At 37.9% G+C, this 16,397-nt stretch overlaps 1 protein-coding gene across 3 annotated transcripts in view; it reads left to right on the forward strand.

Annotated features, from left to right (window-relative positions):
* Positions 1-16,397, forward strand: part of LOC137982327 (hemicentin-1-like) — a 59,726-nt gene that overhangs the window by 11,521 nt on the left and 31,808 nt on the right. For all 3 annotated transcript variants that reach the window (XM_068829404.1, XM_068829403.1, XM_068829405.1), the window contains exons 5-14: positions 1,109-1,354; positions 2,331-2,585; positions 4,412-4,660; positions 6,967-7,230; positions 8,765-9,010; positions 9,907-10,167; positions 10,650-10,895; positions 11,736-11,996; positions 13,208-13,453; positions 13,541-13,801. In XM_068829404.1, the coding sequence (XP_068685505.1) occupies positions 1,109-1,354; positions 2,331-2,585; positions 4,412-4,660; positions 6,967-7,230; positions 8,765-9,010; positions 9,907-10,167; positions 10,650-10,895; positions 11,736-11,996; positions 13,208-13,453; positions 13,541-13,801 (2,535 nt within the window). The remainder of the gene's footprint in view (positions 1-1,108; positions 1,355-2,330; positions 2,586-4,411; positions 4,661-6,966; positions 7,231-8,764; positions 9,011-9,906; positions 10,168-10,649; positions 10,896-11,735; positions 11,997-13,207; positions 13,454-13,540; positions 13,802-16,397) is intronic.

The raw sequence follows: 16,397 nt of genomic DNA on the forward strand, positions 1-16,397 counted from the left end.
AAAAAGGAGGGGAAAAGACGGATACTTAACCAAGAACTTTTAATAAATGATTCGTAGTAGTGATAAAATTTCCAGCTGTCGTTGCACATTTTCGCTTTGTCATTCACCAAGTCATCACCGCAAATTAGCGGGTCTTACAGATGTCAGTTAGCTTGTATTATGATGAGAATCAACTAGATTGCAAGCCTCAGTCAATCTCATCAACTTCATTATTAACCGTATATAAGATGTAGAACTGATTGGAAGCAATACATGTACAGTGTAGTACACACAAATGTGATACTGATTTTGTCGTACCATTGCGTTCCACTTTTCCTGCATTGAGATCGATGCTCATGCAGGTACAATAAATGCTTTGAAACTAGTGTACTTGTTTCATATTTAAACATCATGAGAAGGGGGAAGGGGGCACTTTTATAGCGATAAGACATACTTAATGTTTGTCTGACCAAAAATGGGATATGTCCGAGCAAAAATAGGCTTGACCGGACAATTTGACCGGCGCCAGCCGGAAAATTATTTGCAGCTCTGCCGGGTGATGGTCATGCATGACATGGTTCAGACAAATGGGAACACTTCAGGGCTCGAGACTAACAGTAGCCAACTAGCCACAGCCTAGTGAAATTTCACTTTTGGTTAGTAGATTTTGAGCTTCCACTAGCCATTGGGGCTAGTAAATATTGTGAAGCAGTGGAGTTCTGGATGAAAACAAAAATGAAAATTATTTCTTATGGATAAGGCAAAAGGAGAGAATAGAAACTAACAACAGAAACCTTGAGTGGATTCTATGGAATTTACTTCCTTAAAAAAATGATAAGTTGAAAAAAAAAAAAAACTGAAGAGGAAACCAATGCACAAACAGTATGTGTGTCATCCCATGTAAAGACTACCTGGCATCTTCTTAATCATAATTTATCATTGATGACTTATGTATGTAATACAATGTAATAATGCCCTTATACACTGTATATGATCTGTATCAATTTGCTCATTTCCAATTATTCAGTTTGTAGTAAAATGTTTTATACAATCATGTACATTAACTGAGTGTATTTTGTTTCCTGTAACAATCTTAATGAACAGCAGTCTGTTTCTTTCTTATTTATAGTCGGTTCAGTCATATGGCCACTTGAAAACATCACAGTAATGGAGGGAACAAACACGATTCTAAACTGTTCCACAGCTGGGTTCCCAATGCCATCTGTATCTTGGTTAGAAGTTAAAACTGGCAACCGTTCATTTGAAAACCCACTTGTTCTTAGCTCTGTCAGCCGAGACAAGGCTGGGAAATACAAATGTGAAGCAAGTAATGTGTGCAAAAATGACACCAAGAGCTTGATTTTGACAGTGAATTGTAAGTATCAATTTTTGAAATATTTTATAGCAAAATTGAAGAGCCCCTGCAAAACGTAAAATCAAAGGAATGGATTTTCCGGGAAATTAACACAAACTTGATGTAATATTGAATCTGTCCTTTTTCCTGCTTGTGACCCCCTGAGTTTTCTTCAGATATAATTATAGCTGTTTTGTGAGGCACTAGAAGGCAACGAGTTGCTGCAACAAGAGACTGGTCACTCCATGTGTGTCCAGGCTTCAAAAACAAATCGCCACTACAAGATGGTGCACACATACAGTGGTTTCGGTTATGGAGGAAAATAGTTCTAACTAATGTTTTGTAATTGGGTTCCAAAGGAATGAACATGGCAAGAGGTACTGTAAATCTAGGTGCTATTTACAAATAGACAATAATGTACAGAAAAATCCCTAATTTTGAAAATGGCACACATTATGAAGAGGCCGGCCATTTCCAAGTTCACGTCTTCCTTCTCTTCTAAGCAAGTAAAATGTGAGATTTTTGTGATGGTAATTAGTTTTACTTTAAAATAAATATTATGATTATAATTATAAGAAAGACTTTGCACTTCTACAGACATTCTTTAAAGAGGAGGCAGACATGAACTTGGTAATGGCCTATATAAATATTAGTTACAAACTGTATGTGCAATTCTTTTTGGAAATTGGGGATTTCACTGTACATTATTATTTTAATTTGTCTCTTGTACCTTAAATGTGCATCTAGTCATACAGTAAATGCTTAGTCCATGGATACTACGGCAACATTCTGGAAATACAATCAAGACATGTACAGTAATTATGCACAGATCATAATTTCATTGAATCTCCTCAAAGAATACTCATAAAAATAGTGGGAACAGGCCTCTGACCAATTATAAGGTTACAATAATATTATGATATATTTATTTATTTATTTTAAAAAAAATTACTTGTAAGTACTTTTTGTGTTGAGCTATGTTTTAATTTCATTTCAGTCAAAGCAGACATTGTTGATTTTGTGGCAAATGCAACAACTGTCTGCCAGAATGATGTTGTCAGCTTCAACTGCTCAGCTGTTGGTAACCCTGCAGTACATACTTATCTGTTGTATATAAATGGCATCATGACTGATAGCAACAGTTTGGGAGTTTGGACCCAAACAATGACAACTGGAGGCATGGTAAATTTCACATGTGTGGCAAACAATTCATTGGGAACTGACAGGAGGACAATAGCTGTTACTGTTAATGGTAAATGGAAAGCTTAATTGTTGTAAAGATTTACTCAGTATTGGTAATGAAAAATAACAAGGACTCTTACAATGGTGACAATGGTATTGACATCATTGGAAGCAAATAGGATTTAGCTGCAACCAGAAGGACAATGATACAGATAATTATGATTAATTATGATGTGGAGTTTTGGGAAATGCGGAGAATCCAGAGTTAAACCTCCAAGAGAGGCAGTGCAGGAAATTACTGTTATCAATAATTACCTAGTGGGTTCATACTAATTAATGCCAGGTTTTGGAATCAACCATGTTCTTCAATATTCTGTGGCTTGATTTAAGGGATTTAAAATGCCTGCACCTGTAGCCACTGTATATTGTACATGTAGGTATAGAGGTGTTACAAATTTAAAGTTATAGCTTCCTTGTACAGCTCACGTATGCATCACTACTAACTTGGAAAGTTTAATACATGTACAGTACAGTGTACATACATGTACCTATAAATTTAATTCCTTGTACATTATCACATTATTCAGCTGTAGGAAAGACATTAAACTTAAATTTATGTTGATGGATTCTAAAACTCAAAGCAAACTTGACCATTTGAATTGCTTGCCATAGGCCATTTCTGTTGTGAACTAAGAAAACCTTCCCTTTGAGCAGTAAAGATGAGGGACCCGACCTCCTGGGAGCTCTCTCTTGGGGCTGCCCGCCAACAAGGTCATGTGATTACAACTGCTCATGTAGTTGTAGATTGCTGATGAAGTGCAAGCGATTCAAACAAAAGTTTTGAAGGTTTACATTATTTGCTCAAAATTTTATAATAATTAATGAGTTATATTCAATCACAGGCTAAAGCAATGAGCAGTCTCTGCGTTGTGCTCAGACTTCATTCCTGTACATGTACAGAAGACAATACATGTAGTTTTAATTTTTAATAAAAGCCTCTTGGCTCGTACTATGTTGTGTGCAAGTCTAATGCATACTCTTGTCTCGTTACTGAAAAATACTGAGTTTACAGTAAATATAAATTACAGTACTTCTAGCATGGTGATGATGAAGATGCACATACATGTACAACATATGGCTTTTCCGCTTCTACCTGAATTACTGTGAGATTGAAACAATCACCTAATGTTTTAGAGGACATTGAAAATATATGATTTTTGGCTCTTCTTTCATTGTCTTCATTCATTCATGCCAATTTCCGATGAGATGGTCATTGAGGGAGGAAATTTGACTTTGTCATGTCAAGCAACTGGTATCCCCCCCACCAACTGTGTTTTGGATCAAGACTAGTAATAGACTCTATAATGGTCTTGTCACACAGTATCGACTCTCTGAATTAAGTTCAAGTTTGTTTACATTTTGGTACTTCTGCAGCTGCTCACTGTTTACCAAAGATGACTCTCAAAGTGCATGGACTGCGTGACTTGTAATCTCTGATCAAGATCCTTGAAAAAACTTCACATTAGTAAGGGTGGAGTAATTATGCAGTACATGTGTGCTGTATGTTCAATCCTCCTTTAACCTAATAATTATTAAGGTTTTTCTTTTGCAACATGATGTTTTCCTACACTTTGCATACATTTTACACATGCATTGATTACTACAGGAAAAGTTGGTTGGATGGGCTAAGAAATTGCCTGAATTTTGAAGACAAATATTACTTTTGCTAAAAGTACATGTACATGTATGATGGTAATTTACGGTGTAGTTCCACGTCATAATTATGAAGTACATGTAAAACGTGTGTTGTTCAATATAAGTTTTAAATAATGCTGTGTGTAAAGTTGTGCATGTACGTTTATGAAAAACCTATTGAATTACTTGTTTGATTTTCAGTGGCTGCATCTATTCAACCTAATATTTCTGGCAAAGTTGTGCGAGAGGGCAGCAATGTGACACTTTTCTGCAATGCTTCTGGCATTCCTGAACCACTTGTTTCTTGGGTAAATGTTCGCAATGACTCACGCACTCATGGGAAAACCTTGGCATTTGAAAATATTACCAGGCACCAAGCTGGAGAATACAGATGCGAAGCAAGCAATCCATGCGGAAATGATACAGAATCTGCAACCATTGATGTGCAATGTAAGCCATTTCTCAGTTTTTGTGTGGTACTTATTTTTTAGCTCATTGCATATTGATGAATAATCTAAGGGTCTTTGCTATTTTGAGAGACTTTGAGTATGCTTTGTGATAGAGAGAAAGGTAGAAGGTACTGGTTTTGATGACAATCTGCAGGAGGAGGCAGCGAACCTCCTGAGTAGGGAGAAGAGAAAAGAGGGAACTGAGTCTGAGGAGGGGACATTGGTGTGGGTTTGGCACTCCGACACTACATGTACCGTATTTATTCACTTATAAGGCGCACCATTTTTCACGAGAAAATATGCTTGTTCGATGAAAATCTGCTTAAAACTCGGGGTGCGTCTTATAACCGAGTATTTTCACGCAACGAAATATAACTTTTCCAAATTTCCCTAATAATTAATGCTAAACTGAAATAAATATGTAAATAAATACCGGTAAATGAATAAACAAAAGACAAACAACGTTGATTATCGACTTTATCTGATTTGTTGGTTCTAAAAAGAATCGGGTGGCTCTGAAAAGAACCATTTGTGTGAAAGCTCGGCTGAGCTGTCTGTCGCGAACTCGTTGTCAATCGGCTCTTCTTCATCCTCTGCTTCTTCTTCTTCGTCGTCGTCCCAAACCAAATCATCTTCATCGAATCTTCAGTTCCATCGAGAGCATTGTTGATGCCACAGGACTTGAACGATCTCGTTATCAAAAGCACGTGCTTGAAATGATTGACGTCAGAACCAAATTGCTAACCTCGCTCCCACGAAATGGGGTAAACATTTGAAAAAACTGTCATGGCCGCTATTAAATACTCCCATCGAGGCACGTTTGGCAGTCATCTTTAACTCGCCGGAGAACAAGACATGCTGTTGGTTTCTCCATTTACGGACCATCGATTCAGATATGCCGTATTCGCGAGCAATTTCACGATTGTTGTCTACGGCTTCCGCTTCTGCTATGATCTTCAACTTGAAGTTTAGATCATAGGAATGAGGACGAGTGCTTGGCATAATTACTGAAAGTTTACGGTACTCTGAACGAATGCTCGAAGATTAAGATAAGTTTTGCAACTGCTGAATGAAAGATCCGTCAGATGAGTATTGTTTACAAACGTAAAAACGGATCAATTAGTATTCATAACTTAAAACGCTGTTTCCTGAGAAGATGCCTTGAGCGAATTAAAAAGTGTGACTTTTATGCTGTTGTCCATGTGTGACTTTTTTTGCTATTGTTTGTAATGTGTGACTTTTTTGCTTTTGTTTTGCAAATGGAAGCACCGTAATTAGTAACATTTGGAAGCAAATTGTTGTAAGTACAGCGACGTGGTCAACAAAATTTCCCGTAATTCTGGGTGCGCCTTATAACAGGGTATTTAGGTGAAATTTTCATTTTACTGACTAGTCACAATCATCTTCGAAAGTTTAGGGTGCGTCTTATAACCGAGTGCGCCTTATTAAGTGAATAAATACGGTATCTAATAAAATGTAATATTACCAACAGGCGTAGCTCCATCAGTTAGTGAGAGGCCTTCCGAGCTGGAGGTTGGCAGTTCGACTCCCACCTCATTTCATCAGTGCCTGTTTCGACTTTCCTTTGATCTGTGTAGCTGCAGCTTTAATAGAATACCATAAAACGGAGCATTGACGAAGGAAAGGGGAGGGGGGGATAAAAGTGCGAGACGAGACCTTGTGGATCTGAAATGAATTCAGTGGAAAAAGAAAATATTGGAAACAAAAAAAGGGGGGGGAGGGGATTAATCAGACAACGAGTTGCAAAATTAGTGGAGACAGTCTTTACCTCCTTGGACCGTTATTAATTTACCTATTATCTCCCACACTGTAGCCCCCCCTCTCCCCTTTATCAATATTGCTAGCAAGACAGAAAATTGCTGAAAACCTTAAGACAGTAGTCATTGAAAGGGGAGAGGGAGGGGGAAGTGGGAAAGGTTGGAATTGTAGATATGGCAGGTATTGGTTGCTATAGGAAAGCTGTTTTTTTATGGGGAGTGTCTCACGAATTTTGCAACCTGTTGTAGCAGTAGACATATATAACCACAATTCTAAATTTGATAGAAATTTTGCCTGTGGGATTCGTTTTACACAAACTCTTGTTTGATTTCTTTATTATTAATTATTTTAACTTCTTGTATTGCAATAATCATGGGTAAACATGGGATAGCACTGACTAAAATATTATGACCAAAAACGAAAAACAAAATTAAGACAAGACATAAAGGACTGGAAAAAAGTATGGGCAAATTTAATCTTTAAACTTTGCAAGAACTCTACAATCATCTTTTGGTTTTCATCACATAGACCCACCAGAGGGAATCCAGTTACATGTCAGCGAAGAAGATGTCTGCGATGGAACAACCATCTCTTTCAATTGCTCCGCTGAAACTGCGAACCCCATGGAACTAAATTATCAGCTTCATGAGAATAACGTTATGATAGGTGTCATTAGCAGTACTGGAGTTTGGAACAAAGCAATGACAGTTGGAGGAGTTTTTGTCTATAAGTGCATGGTGAACAACTCTGTTGGGACAGCTATGAGCTCAACTGTGTCTGTTAATGTCAATGGTAAGCAAAGAATCCTTTAGAATTTAGTAAAATGATGATTAAATACCTAAAAGCTGATCAGTTATGCATTATTATCCAACTGCACTAAGAAGAGTACAAAATGATCAAAATTAATGGAACTTACAACTACCCTGCTTTATTACATCCACTTAGAAACCACCAGCTCTCAGCAGTGCGATTTACATTGTACTCCCCAATCGCGCTATTTTCTGCTCTAAATCGCACCATTTCCTTAGCCAATGAGAAAGGGACACTTAAACAAAACAACCAATCAGATTTCAAGGCTTGTTTAAGGTAACCAATCTAATTGCAGGAAAATGAAAGACAAAGAAAACCATTGTGTGGCAAATTTTGCAACTTTTGTTTTCACCTGGATCAATAAAATACATGTATTGGTACTGACTAAAATCCTGCATTTTAGGGATTAAATAATTATTGTGTGATTTCTAAATGGATGTAGTAAAGTGGTAATTGAACTTTGTGTCGTGCAATTTTGGTCTGACATCATACTTGTGATTTCAAATTGAACTTGCGCTGCATGCTCATTCGATTCTGAAACCACACGTATGATTTCAGACCAAATTGCACTCCACTCAGTTCAATTACTATTATATATTGTACGGTTATTTTGTACTGCTGTAGTAAAAAAGCAATCAAACGCGAACATTGTGCAAGACCTGTCACATACCGCTTCTCTATTTCCGTCACGTTTGTCTTACAGTACTGTGCAAAAAGAATGCAAACAAATTTCGCTACTTTTCGGAGAAATGTTTTTGCACAGTACTGTACCTAGCCTAGTAAGTTTTGCAAAAATTGATCGGTCGCTTTGTGCTTGTGTTGTTGATTTCAAATTGAATGTTTAATTAATTAAGTTCTGATGGGAAACAGTTGGAGCTAAATTACACTCTACATGTATAATGGTCTTCATAAAATTCAAAATTATTTTGCCGCACAGTATCAACTCTCTGTAACCTTCCTGACTTGAAGTTAAGTTCAAGTTTGTTTACATTTTTGGCCGCCACTCACTGTTTAGGGAAGAAGATTCTGAAAGTGCATGCGTGACACGTAATCTCTGATCAAGATCCTTGGAAAAAACTTCACATTAGTAAGGGTGGAGTAATTATGCAGTACATGTGTGCTGTATGTTCAATCCTCTTTTTAATACCTTATGTTAAGGTTTTTCTTTTGCAAAATGATATGCTCCTGCATGTACAATTATATTGACTTTTTGACGTGGTTGAAGGACACTTAGCATGCATGTACATTTTACACATGCATCGGTTACAGCGGAGTGAGGAATTTAAGGTGGTTGGATGGGCCATGAAATTTCCTGAGTTTTGAAGGCAAATATTACTGCTGCTAAAAGTACATGTACATGTATGATGGTAATTTACAGTGTAGTTCCACGTCATAATTATGAAATACATGTAAAACATGTGTTGTTTAATATAAGTTTTAAATAATGCTGTGGGTAAAGTTGTACATGAATTGTATGTGTATGCAAAACCTATTGAATTCCTCGTTTGATTTCCAGTGTCTTCATCTATTCAACCAATATCTGACAAAGTTGTGCGAGAGGGCAGCAATGTGACACTTTTCTGCAATGCATCTGGCATTCCTGAGCCGCTTGTTTCTTGGTTAAATGTTCGCAATGACTCACACACTCATGGGAAAACCTTGGCATTTGAAAATATTACCAGATACCAAGCTGGAGAATACAGATGCGAAGCAAGCAATCCATGCGGAAATGATACAGAATCTGCAACCATTGATGTGCAATGTAAGCCATTTCTTAGTTTTTGTGTGGTACTTACAATGTATTTTTTTAGCTCATTGCAAATTGATGAATGAACTAAATTGCTATTTTGAGGGATTTTGAGCATGCTTTGTGATAGAAAGGAAGATACTGTAGAAGGTACTTGTTTTCATGGCAATCTGCAGGAGGAGGCTGGGAACCTCCTGAGTAGGGAGAGGAGAAAAGAAGGAACTGAGTCTAGGAAGGGGACATGTTGGTGAGGATTTGGCACTCTAGCACTATTAAATAAATATTACCACCAGGCGTAGCTCAGCCAGTTAGTGCGTGGCTTTCTGAGCTGGAGGTTGGCAGTTCAATTCCCACCTCATTTCATCAATGCCTGTTTTGACTTTCCTCTGATCCATGTAGCTGTATCTTTGAATATTCATAAAAAGGAGCATTGGTGAAGAAAGAGGTGGGGAGGGGAAACGTGCGCTACCTTGTGGATCTGATGTTAATTTAATGAAAAAAAAGAAAATTTGGAAACGAAGAGGGCTGAAGGGGGGGGGGGGGTGCTGTTATCAATGCATGCAGGAAGGAATGGAATGTGAGTAATTGGGGAGTGAACTACTGAATGAAGGGTAATTAAGAACCACTAGTTTATTGTACGGAAACTGCTAGCATATATACTGTACTCCCCTTTTTACCCATTCAGTGTGCGTTAATTTTAGCTGTGATTTGAAGTATGAGTACTTAAAAGTTAGCAAGTAAAATTTGTCTTTCATCGTAGTTGAATGAAGGGTAGAACCATTTATTTTATGGAAACTTCTAGCATTTTATACTGTACTCCCCTCTTTACCCATTCAGTGTGCATTAACTTTAGCTATGATTTGAAGTACAGTACTTACACGTTAGCAAGTAAAATTTGCCTTTCATTGTAGTTAAACCAGAGTTGGTCCAGCTGGTAACCAGTGAAACAACAGCGTGCATTGGAGATTACATCACGTTTAACTGCTCTGCTAACAGTAACCCTGCTGTCCATACATATCAGTTGCATGTAAATGGCATGATGGTGAATGAAACCAGTACAACAGGAGTTTGGAACAGAATAATGACAACTAGAGGAGAGTTTGTCTACAAATGTATGGTGAATAACTCTGTTGGAACAGCAATGAGCACAGATGTCACCATCACTGTCAATGGTAATGAAGTTATGTTTTGCAGATTGTTAATTCTCTGGCCTACGGTACACACTGTACACGTAATTTCTTAAAATAAAACGCAAACCAGCAAAAGATGATTGACATAAACATCTTCAGTGTAGCATGAATCTCATTTAGAGTCAAAGCAAAAGTGAAATAATGCCAAAAACATCTCTGAACACAAACCATGTGTGACCTCTTTGTCAGAGTTCGATGCCTTAGTGCAGTACATGTTCACTGTAGTTCAGGGGTGCCAAATTTGAGTGCTCCTGGTTCTCTGATCATGCAGCTGTATCTGCCTTTAGTTAGCTTGTGACAAATTATTCAAAGGCACCAAACTTACATTTGCACATTATCTAAAATTATTTTATTTCAGTTGAGTTCTCAATGCTGTAGCTGTATCCTTTTACTTGAAGAGTTACCTCACATACTTTACTGTGGTCAAGGTCTAATGCTGACCTCTCATGCTGTTATGTTTACAGTTCCTTCATTCATCCAGCCAATAGACGATGAGACGATAATTGTAGGTGGAAATGTGACCTTGACTTGCAATGCATCAGGCTTTCCTACACCTAATGTTTCCTGGGTCAAGACCAACAATGGACAACGCACTAATGGGACTGAGTTGGTACTCACAAATATCAGAAGAGATCAAGCTGGAGAATACAGATGTGAAGCTAGTAATCTATGTAACACTGCCACAGAGCTGGCAACAGTTGATGTGCAGTGTAAGTTTCTTAAAATACAATTATGTGTCAGGTGTTCTAGGACAAAAGGCATTCGGCTACTTTAAAAAGCTGACAATAAAAGAAGTTAGGGGCCTATGGCTTGTGCAATTTGTTTTTATATTGAGTGTATTATTATCAATGCTACAGAAGGCCACGGTTTCTGATTGGTCAATGACAATAAGTTATGGAGTGCAATACGGAAGAAGCCATGAAGTAATTTTGTCCAGTATAAAAATCATATAATCTTGCTCGTGCATTTCGTGTTTTATGGTCGTTTGTGATGTTTTGGAAGTTCTCAAGCCTATCATGGCTGGTACAATTCTGCGAACTTTCAAAACATTACTTGTGCCCATAAATCACAAAGTGACTGTACTTGATCCTGTTCATGATTTTGTATATTTATATTGGATAACCATTACTGAAAGAACTTGCACATGGTACCTAACAAACAAGCTGATAGCCATACTAAAGACTATAGTGATTCTAGTTGGCAGTTGAGTCACAAGCATAAAAAGCAGCCTTTAGAGGTGACGTGTAATGGTTTTTGTATGAAGTAGGGTTGGGCAAATCCACCTGCATTTGTGGAGAAGCTGAGCTCAGTTACTGTTACAGTAGTAATTTCTAGTGACAGCTTTTGAAAGGCCATGTTAAGAAATGATTCATTTTGGAACAAAAGGCGGTCGAAAATACAGTACCATTGCAATTGGTTGTGCCCTTTTGCTTTTTAATGGTTATATGTACATGTAGCTGTGGAAACCTTTAGCTGTCAAGGCTATTTTTAGGACAGTAATTTTTTACAAAAACAAAACAATCCTGTTTATAATTTGTCTTCCATTTTAGTCAAACCAGAGATGGTTGTATTAGATCCAAGTGCAACAACAGTCTGCCGTGGAGATATCATAGTGTTCAACTGCTCAGCTTACAGCAACCCTGAAGTGCATACCTATGAGTTGTATGTAAATGGAACTATGGTCAATGAAATCGGCAGAATGGGAATTTGGAACATAACAATGGCAACCAGAGGAGTATTTGTCTACAAATGCATGGTCAACAACACTATCGGAACAGCAATGAGCATGAATGTGTCTGTTACTGTCAATGGTAAAAAAATGTCATTTTGCTTTCAAAGCAAAATTACTCTGTCTTATCTTAATTATAAGTTAAGTCTTAATTTTGTAAATTAATTTAGAGGGGCTATGTCGCATTGTTTTTGGGTGTTTAGGGAAATCTACATGTATAATAGTTAATCACACGTTTAATGGTCGATTAAATGGTAATGTCTAATTTCTTTACTGATAAAATTATCGTTACATCACAACCAAGGTGATTCTGAGCAAAAACTTTGCCTATCCAGGCGACTTGCTATAAACGTAAAAAGTGTTGGGACCGAATTTTCTCAAGATGATCCGTAATGCAACCCATTTCAATCCTGTCCAGTTGTGTCCATCTATGCTTCTATTTCCTTTTGCTTTAACTGTTTTAAGTAGTTAGTGCAATAGACCCTTTGCATAAATGTCGCCCAAATTTGAGTAACAATACTTTATACATCCTTAGCCTCATGACAAAGGATTTTTCTCATGTGAGGCTAAGGATGTATCAAGTATTGTTATTCAAATTTGGGCGCCATTTATGCAAAGGGTCTATACATCATTTTGCATGACATAGCCCTTTTAAGTCTTATTTAATTTATAAGTTAATTCTTATTTTATATTGTTTACTGGCACAGTGATGTTGCCAATGGAAGGAGAAAAGTGGTCTTAAAGTTAAAGTAGCTTGTCAGGCTGTCTACATTTGGAAAATGTTTCCTTCAAGTAATCTCACCCAGGCTCTTAACAAAAGAAAGTCCCACTAACACTTCAACTAATCAAGACCAAGGAAAGTGCATGTAAAGTAAAGAAGTGGATTGTACATGCTCTTTAAAATGGAATGTTGTCCTTACAGTGTACGTCCACTGTATTTACTCAAATGCAACTATGTACATCCACTGTCTTTACTCAAATGCAACGAGGAAGGGACCTGTACTCAGTCGTGTGAATAAGCACTGACGGCTACTGAAAAGCATCAGCTAATTCACTCACTCAAAAGAGAAGTTGGCAACTTCTTCCTCAAAAATGAAGTAATAAACAGAGATTCCGTCAGAGATTAAAATTCATTTTGACAATGACAGCAGTCGGTTACTCTACTCAAACTATACGCCAACTTCAAATTTTATTGAAACTTCTGTGTACTTGCACCCAAATTTTTTTTTTCAGTAAGTTGCATGTCCAATTGTAGCTCGTGGTTTGTTACTCACTTTTGTGCAATTTTTTTAGAGCCTCCATCCATCCGTCCATTTACAAAGAAAGAGATAATTGAAGGGGGAAACGCGACCATAATGTGTGAACCAACTGGTACCCCACCACTAACTGTATCTTGGGTCAAGACTAGTGGTGGAAAGCCTACCAATGGAACAGAATTGGTTTTCACACATATCAATAGGATTGAAGCAGGAGAATACAGATGCGAAGCAAGCAATCTATGTGGCAATGCTTCTGAGTCGGTAGAAATTGATGTGTTATGTAAGTTGTGTTTAAAACATTTGTGTATTCGGTTGCTCTGATTTCTTTTTTCTTTTCTTTGAGATGCTGAGTTCTTCTTCGTTTCAGTCAAACCAGAGATGGTCCAGTTATTTGCCAGCGAAACGACGGCCTGCAACGGTACTTCCATCAACTTCACCTGTTCAGCTGATAGTAACCCTATCGTCCATACGTATCACTTGTATGAAAATGGAAACATGGTTGAGGAAATCAGTAGTTCGGGAGTTTGGACCAGGACAATGTCCACTGGAGGAGAGTTTGTCTTCAAATGCAAGGTCAATAACACTGTTGGAACAGCAATGAGCGCAAATGTCTCTGTGAATATCAATGGTAAATGCACAACCCTTTGTAGGCTCACATGATTTCGAGTGTGATTTGGAATAAATAAGCTAGAGTGATCTTTTTCAAAAACTAAGGACTTCTGCAAGTTGTAGTCTTTGAAAAAAAATACTAGTAGTTACATTTATTTATTTATTCGAAATCACACCAGAAAAATCATGTCATAACTTATTATACATGAAAAATGTTCAAGATAGATAATTGTAATAATCAGAAGAAACTCGGGCATCGGGGGTTTTCATTAATTTTTCAAGTAGAAGGTTACCCGATGTTGAGTTCAGGTACACTGAGTCAACAGTTCCTGGGGGCTTTAGGGCATGCCCAGAATTTTTTTTTAAAAATTAGACTCAAAGCAATGCATTTTCCTGCATTCTGGATTGGAATTAAATTTTAAATTCACCTTTTCCCATCAATAGTAGACGAGTATTAATAGACCAAATCGGCTAACTCAATGTTCTACCCAATTCAAACCCTTTGGAAATAAAACGTTTTGTTCCAGGTATTTCCACATCATTGCCAACGAGGCGGCCGACCCCAGGCGGTCAGCCGTCGAGTTGGCAAATCATAGAGCCGTACGTGAGTACAGAAGAAAAATTTCATCTCAGCGTAAGGGACCCTTTTTTGACCATATTTGGGTGTAAGTAATACTCCATATTTGGGTAGTGACGTCACGTTTTTTGTATGTGTCGCTTCCACCGTGTGGTTTGTGTGTTGTTTCAGCGGACGATTCAGCTAGTGAGATTGGAGGCGCTTGTAGTTGCCTTATGTGTTTGTAAATTGAACTGTAAGCAGCGGCTGATCAAGGAATAGGGTTATACCTACAAATTTCGGACAGAACGAGCGTGTTCGCTTGTCGATTTCGAAGGAAAATCTGTTCTGACACTTCAAAAATTTCTCGCCAAGGTGTTTGTGATTTGGGAATTTCAGATCACCACTTAATATATGCAGTCGTAAATCTCAAAAGGAAGCGTCAGAAACCAACGTTCAAAGCAGTCTATGATTACAAAAAAGTAGATCTCGACTCAATAAGGTCAGACTTTGCTGCTGCCCCATGGAGTATCTGCAATGTCTTTGACGATCTGGACGACGCCACTTGGGCTTGGGAGTGTTTATACAAGGATATTATGAAATCTCATGTCCACGTTCGACGTGTGAAGATAAGAAGAGGAAGCCTACCCTGGATGAACTCTTCAATACGCAAAGAGCTGAACAAACGCTATAAACTCCTCCTTAAAGCACAGCAGACACCGAAGGGCTCGCAAGCCTGGATGGATTATAAGAAGGCAAGAAATCACTGCACCAAACTCCTTAGATCAGCAGAATCAAATTACTGGCTGTCAAAATTTAACGAGGCAACCTCTGCTAAAGATTTTTGGAAGACAGTAAGATCCTTTGAGGGAAAGCGGATAACTACAAAGATTGGTCCAATTAAAGATAGTTCCGGAGTTATTCATTCAGACGATACATCAAAGGCCAACGCTTTAAATTCATTTTTTTGTCAATGTTGGAAAATCCCTTTCGAAATCAACACAAGACTCTTTAGTAAACTCTCCTTGTCAGTCTGCAAGAAATAACAGTGAAATCCCTACCCTCTCTCTTCATAACATAGCCCTTAACAAGGATCTTCTGAAATCTTCTCTCAAATGTTTGAAACCTGGCAAGGCAAGTGGACCTGATGATATATCCAGCAGGGAGTTGCGCCTTATTGGGGATACATTTTTAGATTGCTTTATGCCACTGGCTCAAAGAAGTATTTTGGAATGCAAATTCCCAAGCCAGTGGAAACAAGCACAAGTGAAATGTCTTCACAAGAAAGGAAGCACTCTGGACTGCGGAAATTACAGGCCTATTTCCCTTCTCAGCATACCGGGCAAGCTATTAGAGAATGTTGTCAGCCAACAACTTGACAACTTCTTATATGGCAACAATCTAATTTCTTTGAATCAATGGGGCTTCAGAAAGGGAGGCTCACCTGAACTTCTCCTGCTCTCATTAACAGAACGATGGCGTTTAGCCCTGGATGAAAGTAATATTATTAGTGTAGTCTTCATTGATTTTCAAAAAGCGTTTGATTGCGTCAACCATACAGCTCTCACGGATAAACTATACTCTATAGGCATTAGTGGCTCCTTTTACGAGTGGCTCCTAAACTATCTTGAAAATCGTAAACAATTTGTCACTGTAAATGGTTCAAATTCTGAATTGTTGGAAATAGATACTGGTGTGCCTCAAGGATCTTTACTTGGTCCCAGACTTTACAGCATTTACTCAAACGATCTACCCGGAGCCACGACGAACGCTTCCGTCGAAATGTTTGCAGATGATACCACAGCTTTCTGCATTGGAAATACTTTTGATGAAGTCTTACTTAAGATACAGAAAGCGATCGCCGATTTAAACAAATGGGCTAAGGATAACTTCATGACTATTCATCCTGCAAAAACCGAACTAATGTTGTTATCTAAATCAAAATTCATCGGTCCCTTACAAAATATTTGTTTAGGGCCTAATGAGTTGTCCTTTGTTTCTAAAGCTACTTGTTTAGGGATTCATATCGACAACAAACTATCTTGGTCGCCACATGTAA

Source organism: Montipora foliosa, chromosome 13 (assembly GCF_036669935.1).
Source record: "Montipora foliosa isolate CH-2021 chromosome 13, ASM3666993v2, whole genome shotgun sequence".
Taxonomy (NCBI): domain Eukaryota; kingdom Metazoa; phylum Cnidaria; class Anthozoa; order Scleractinia; family Acroporidae; genus Montipora; species Montipora foliosa.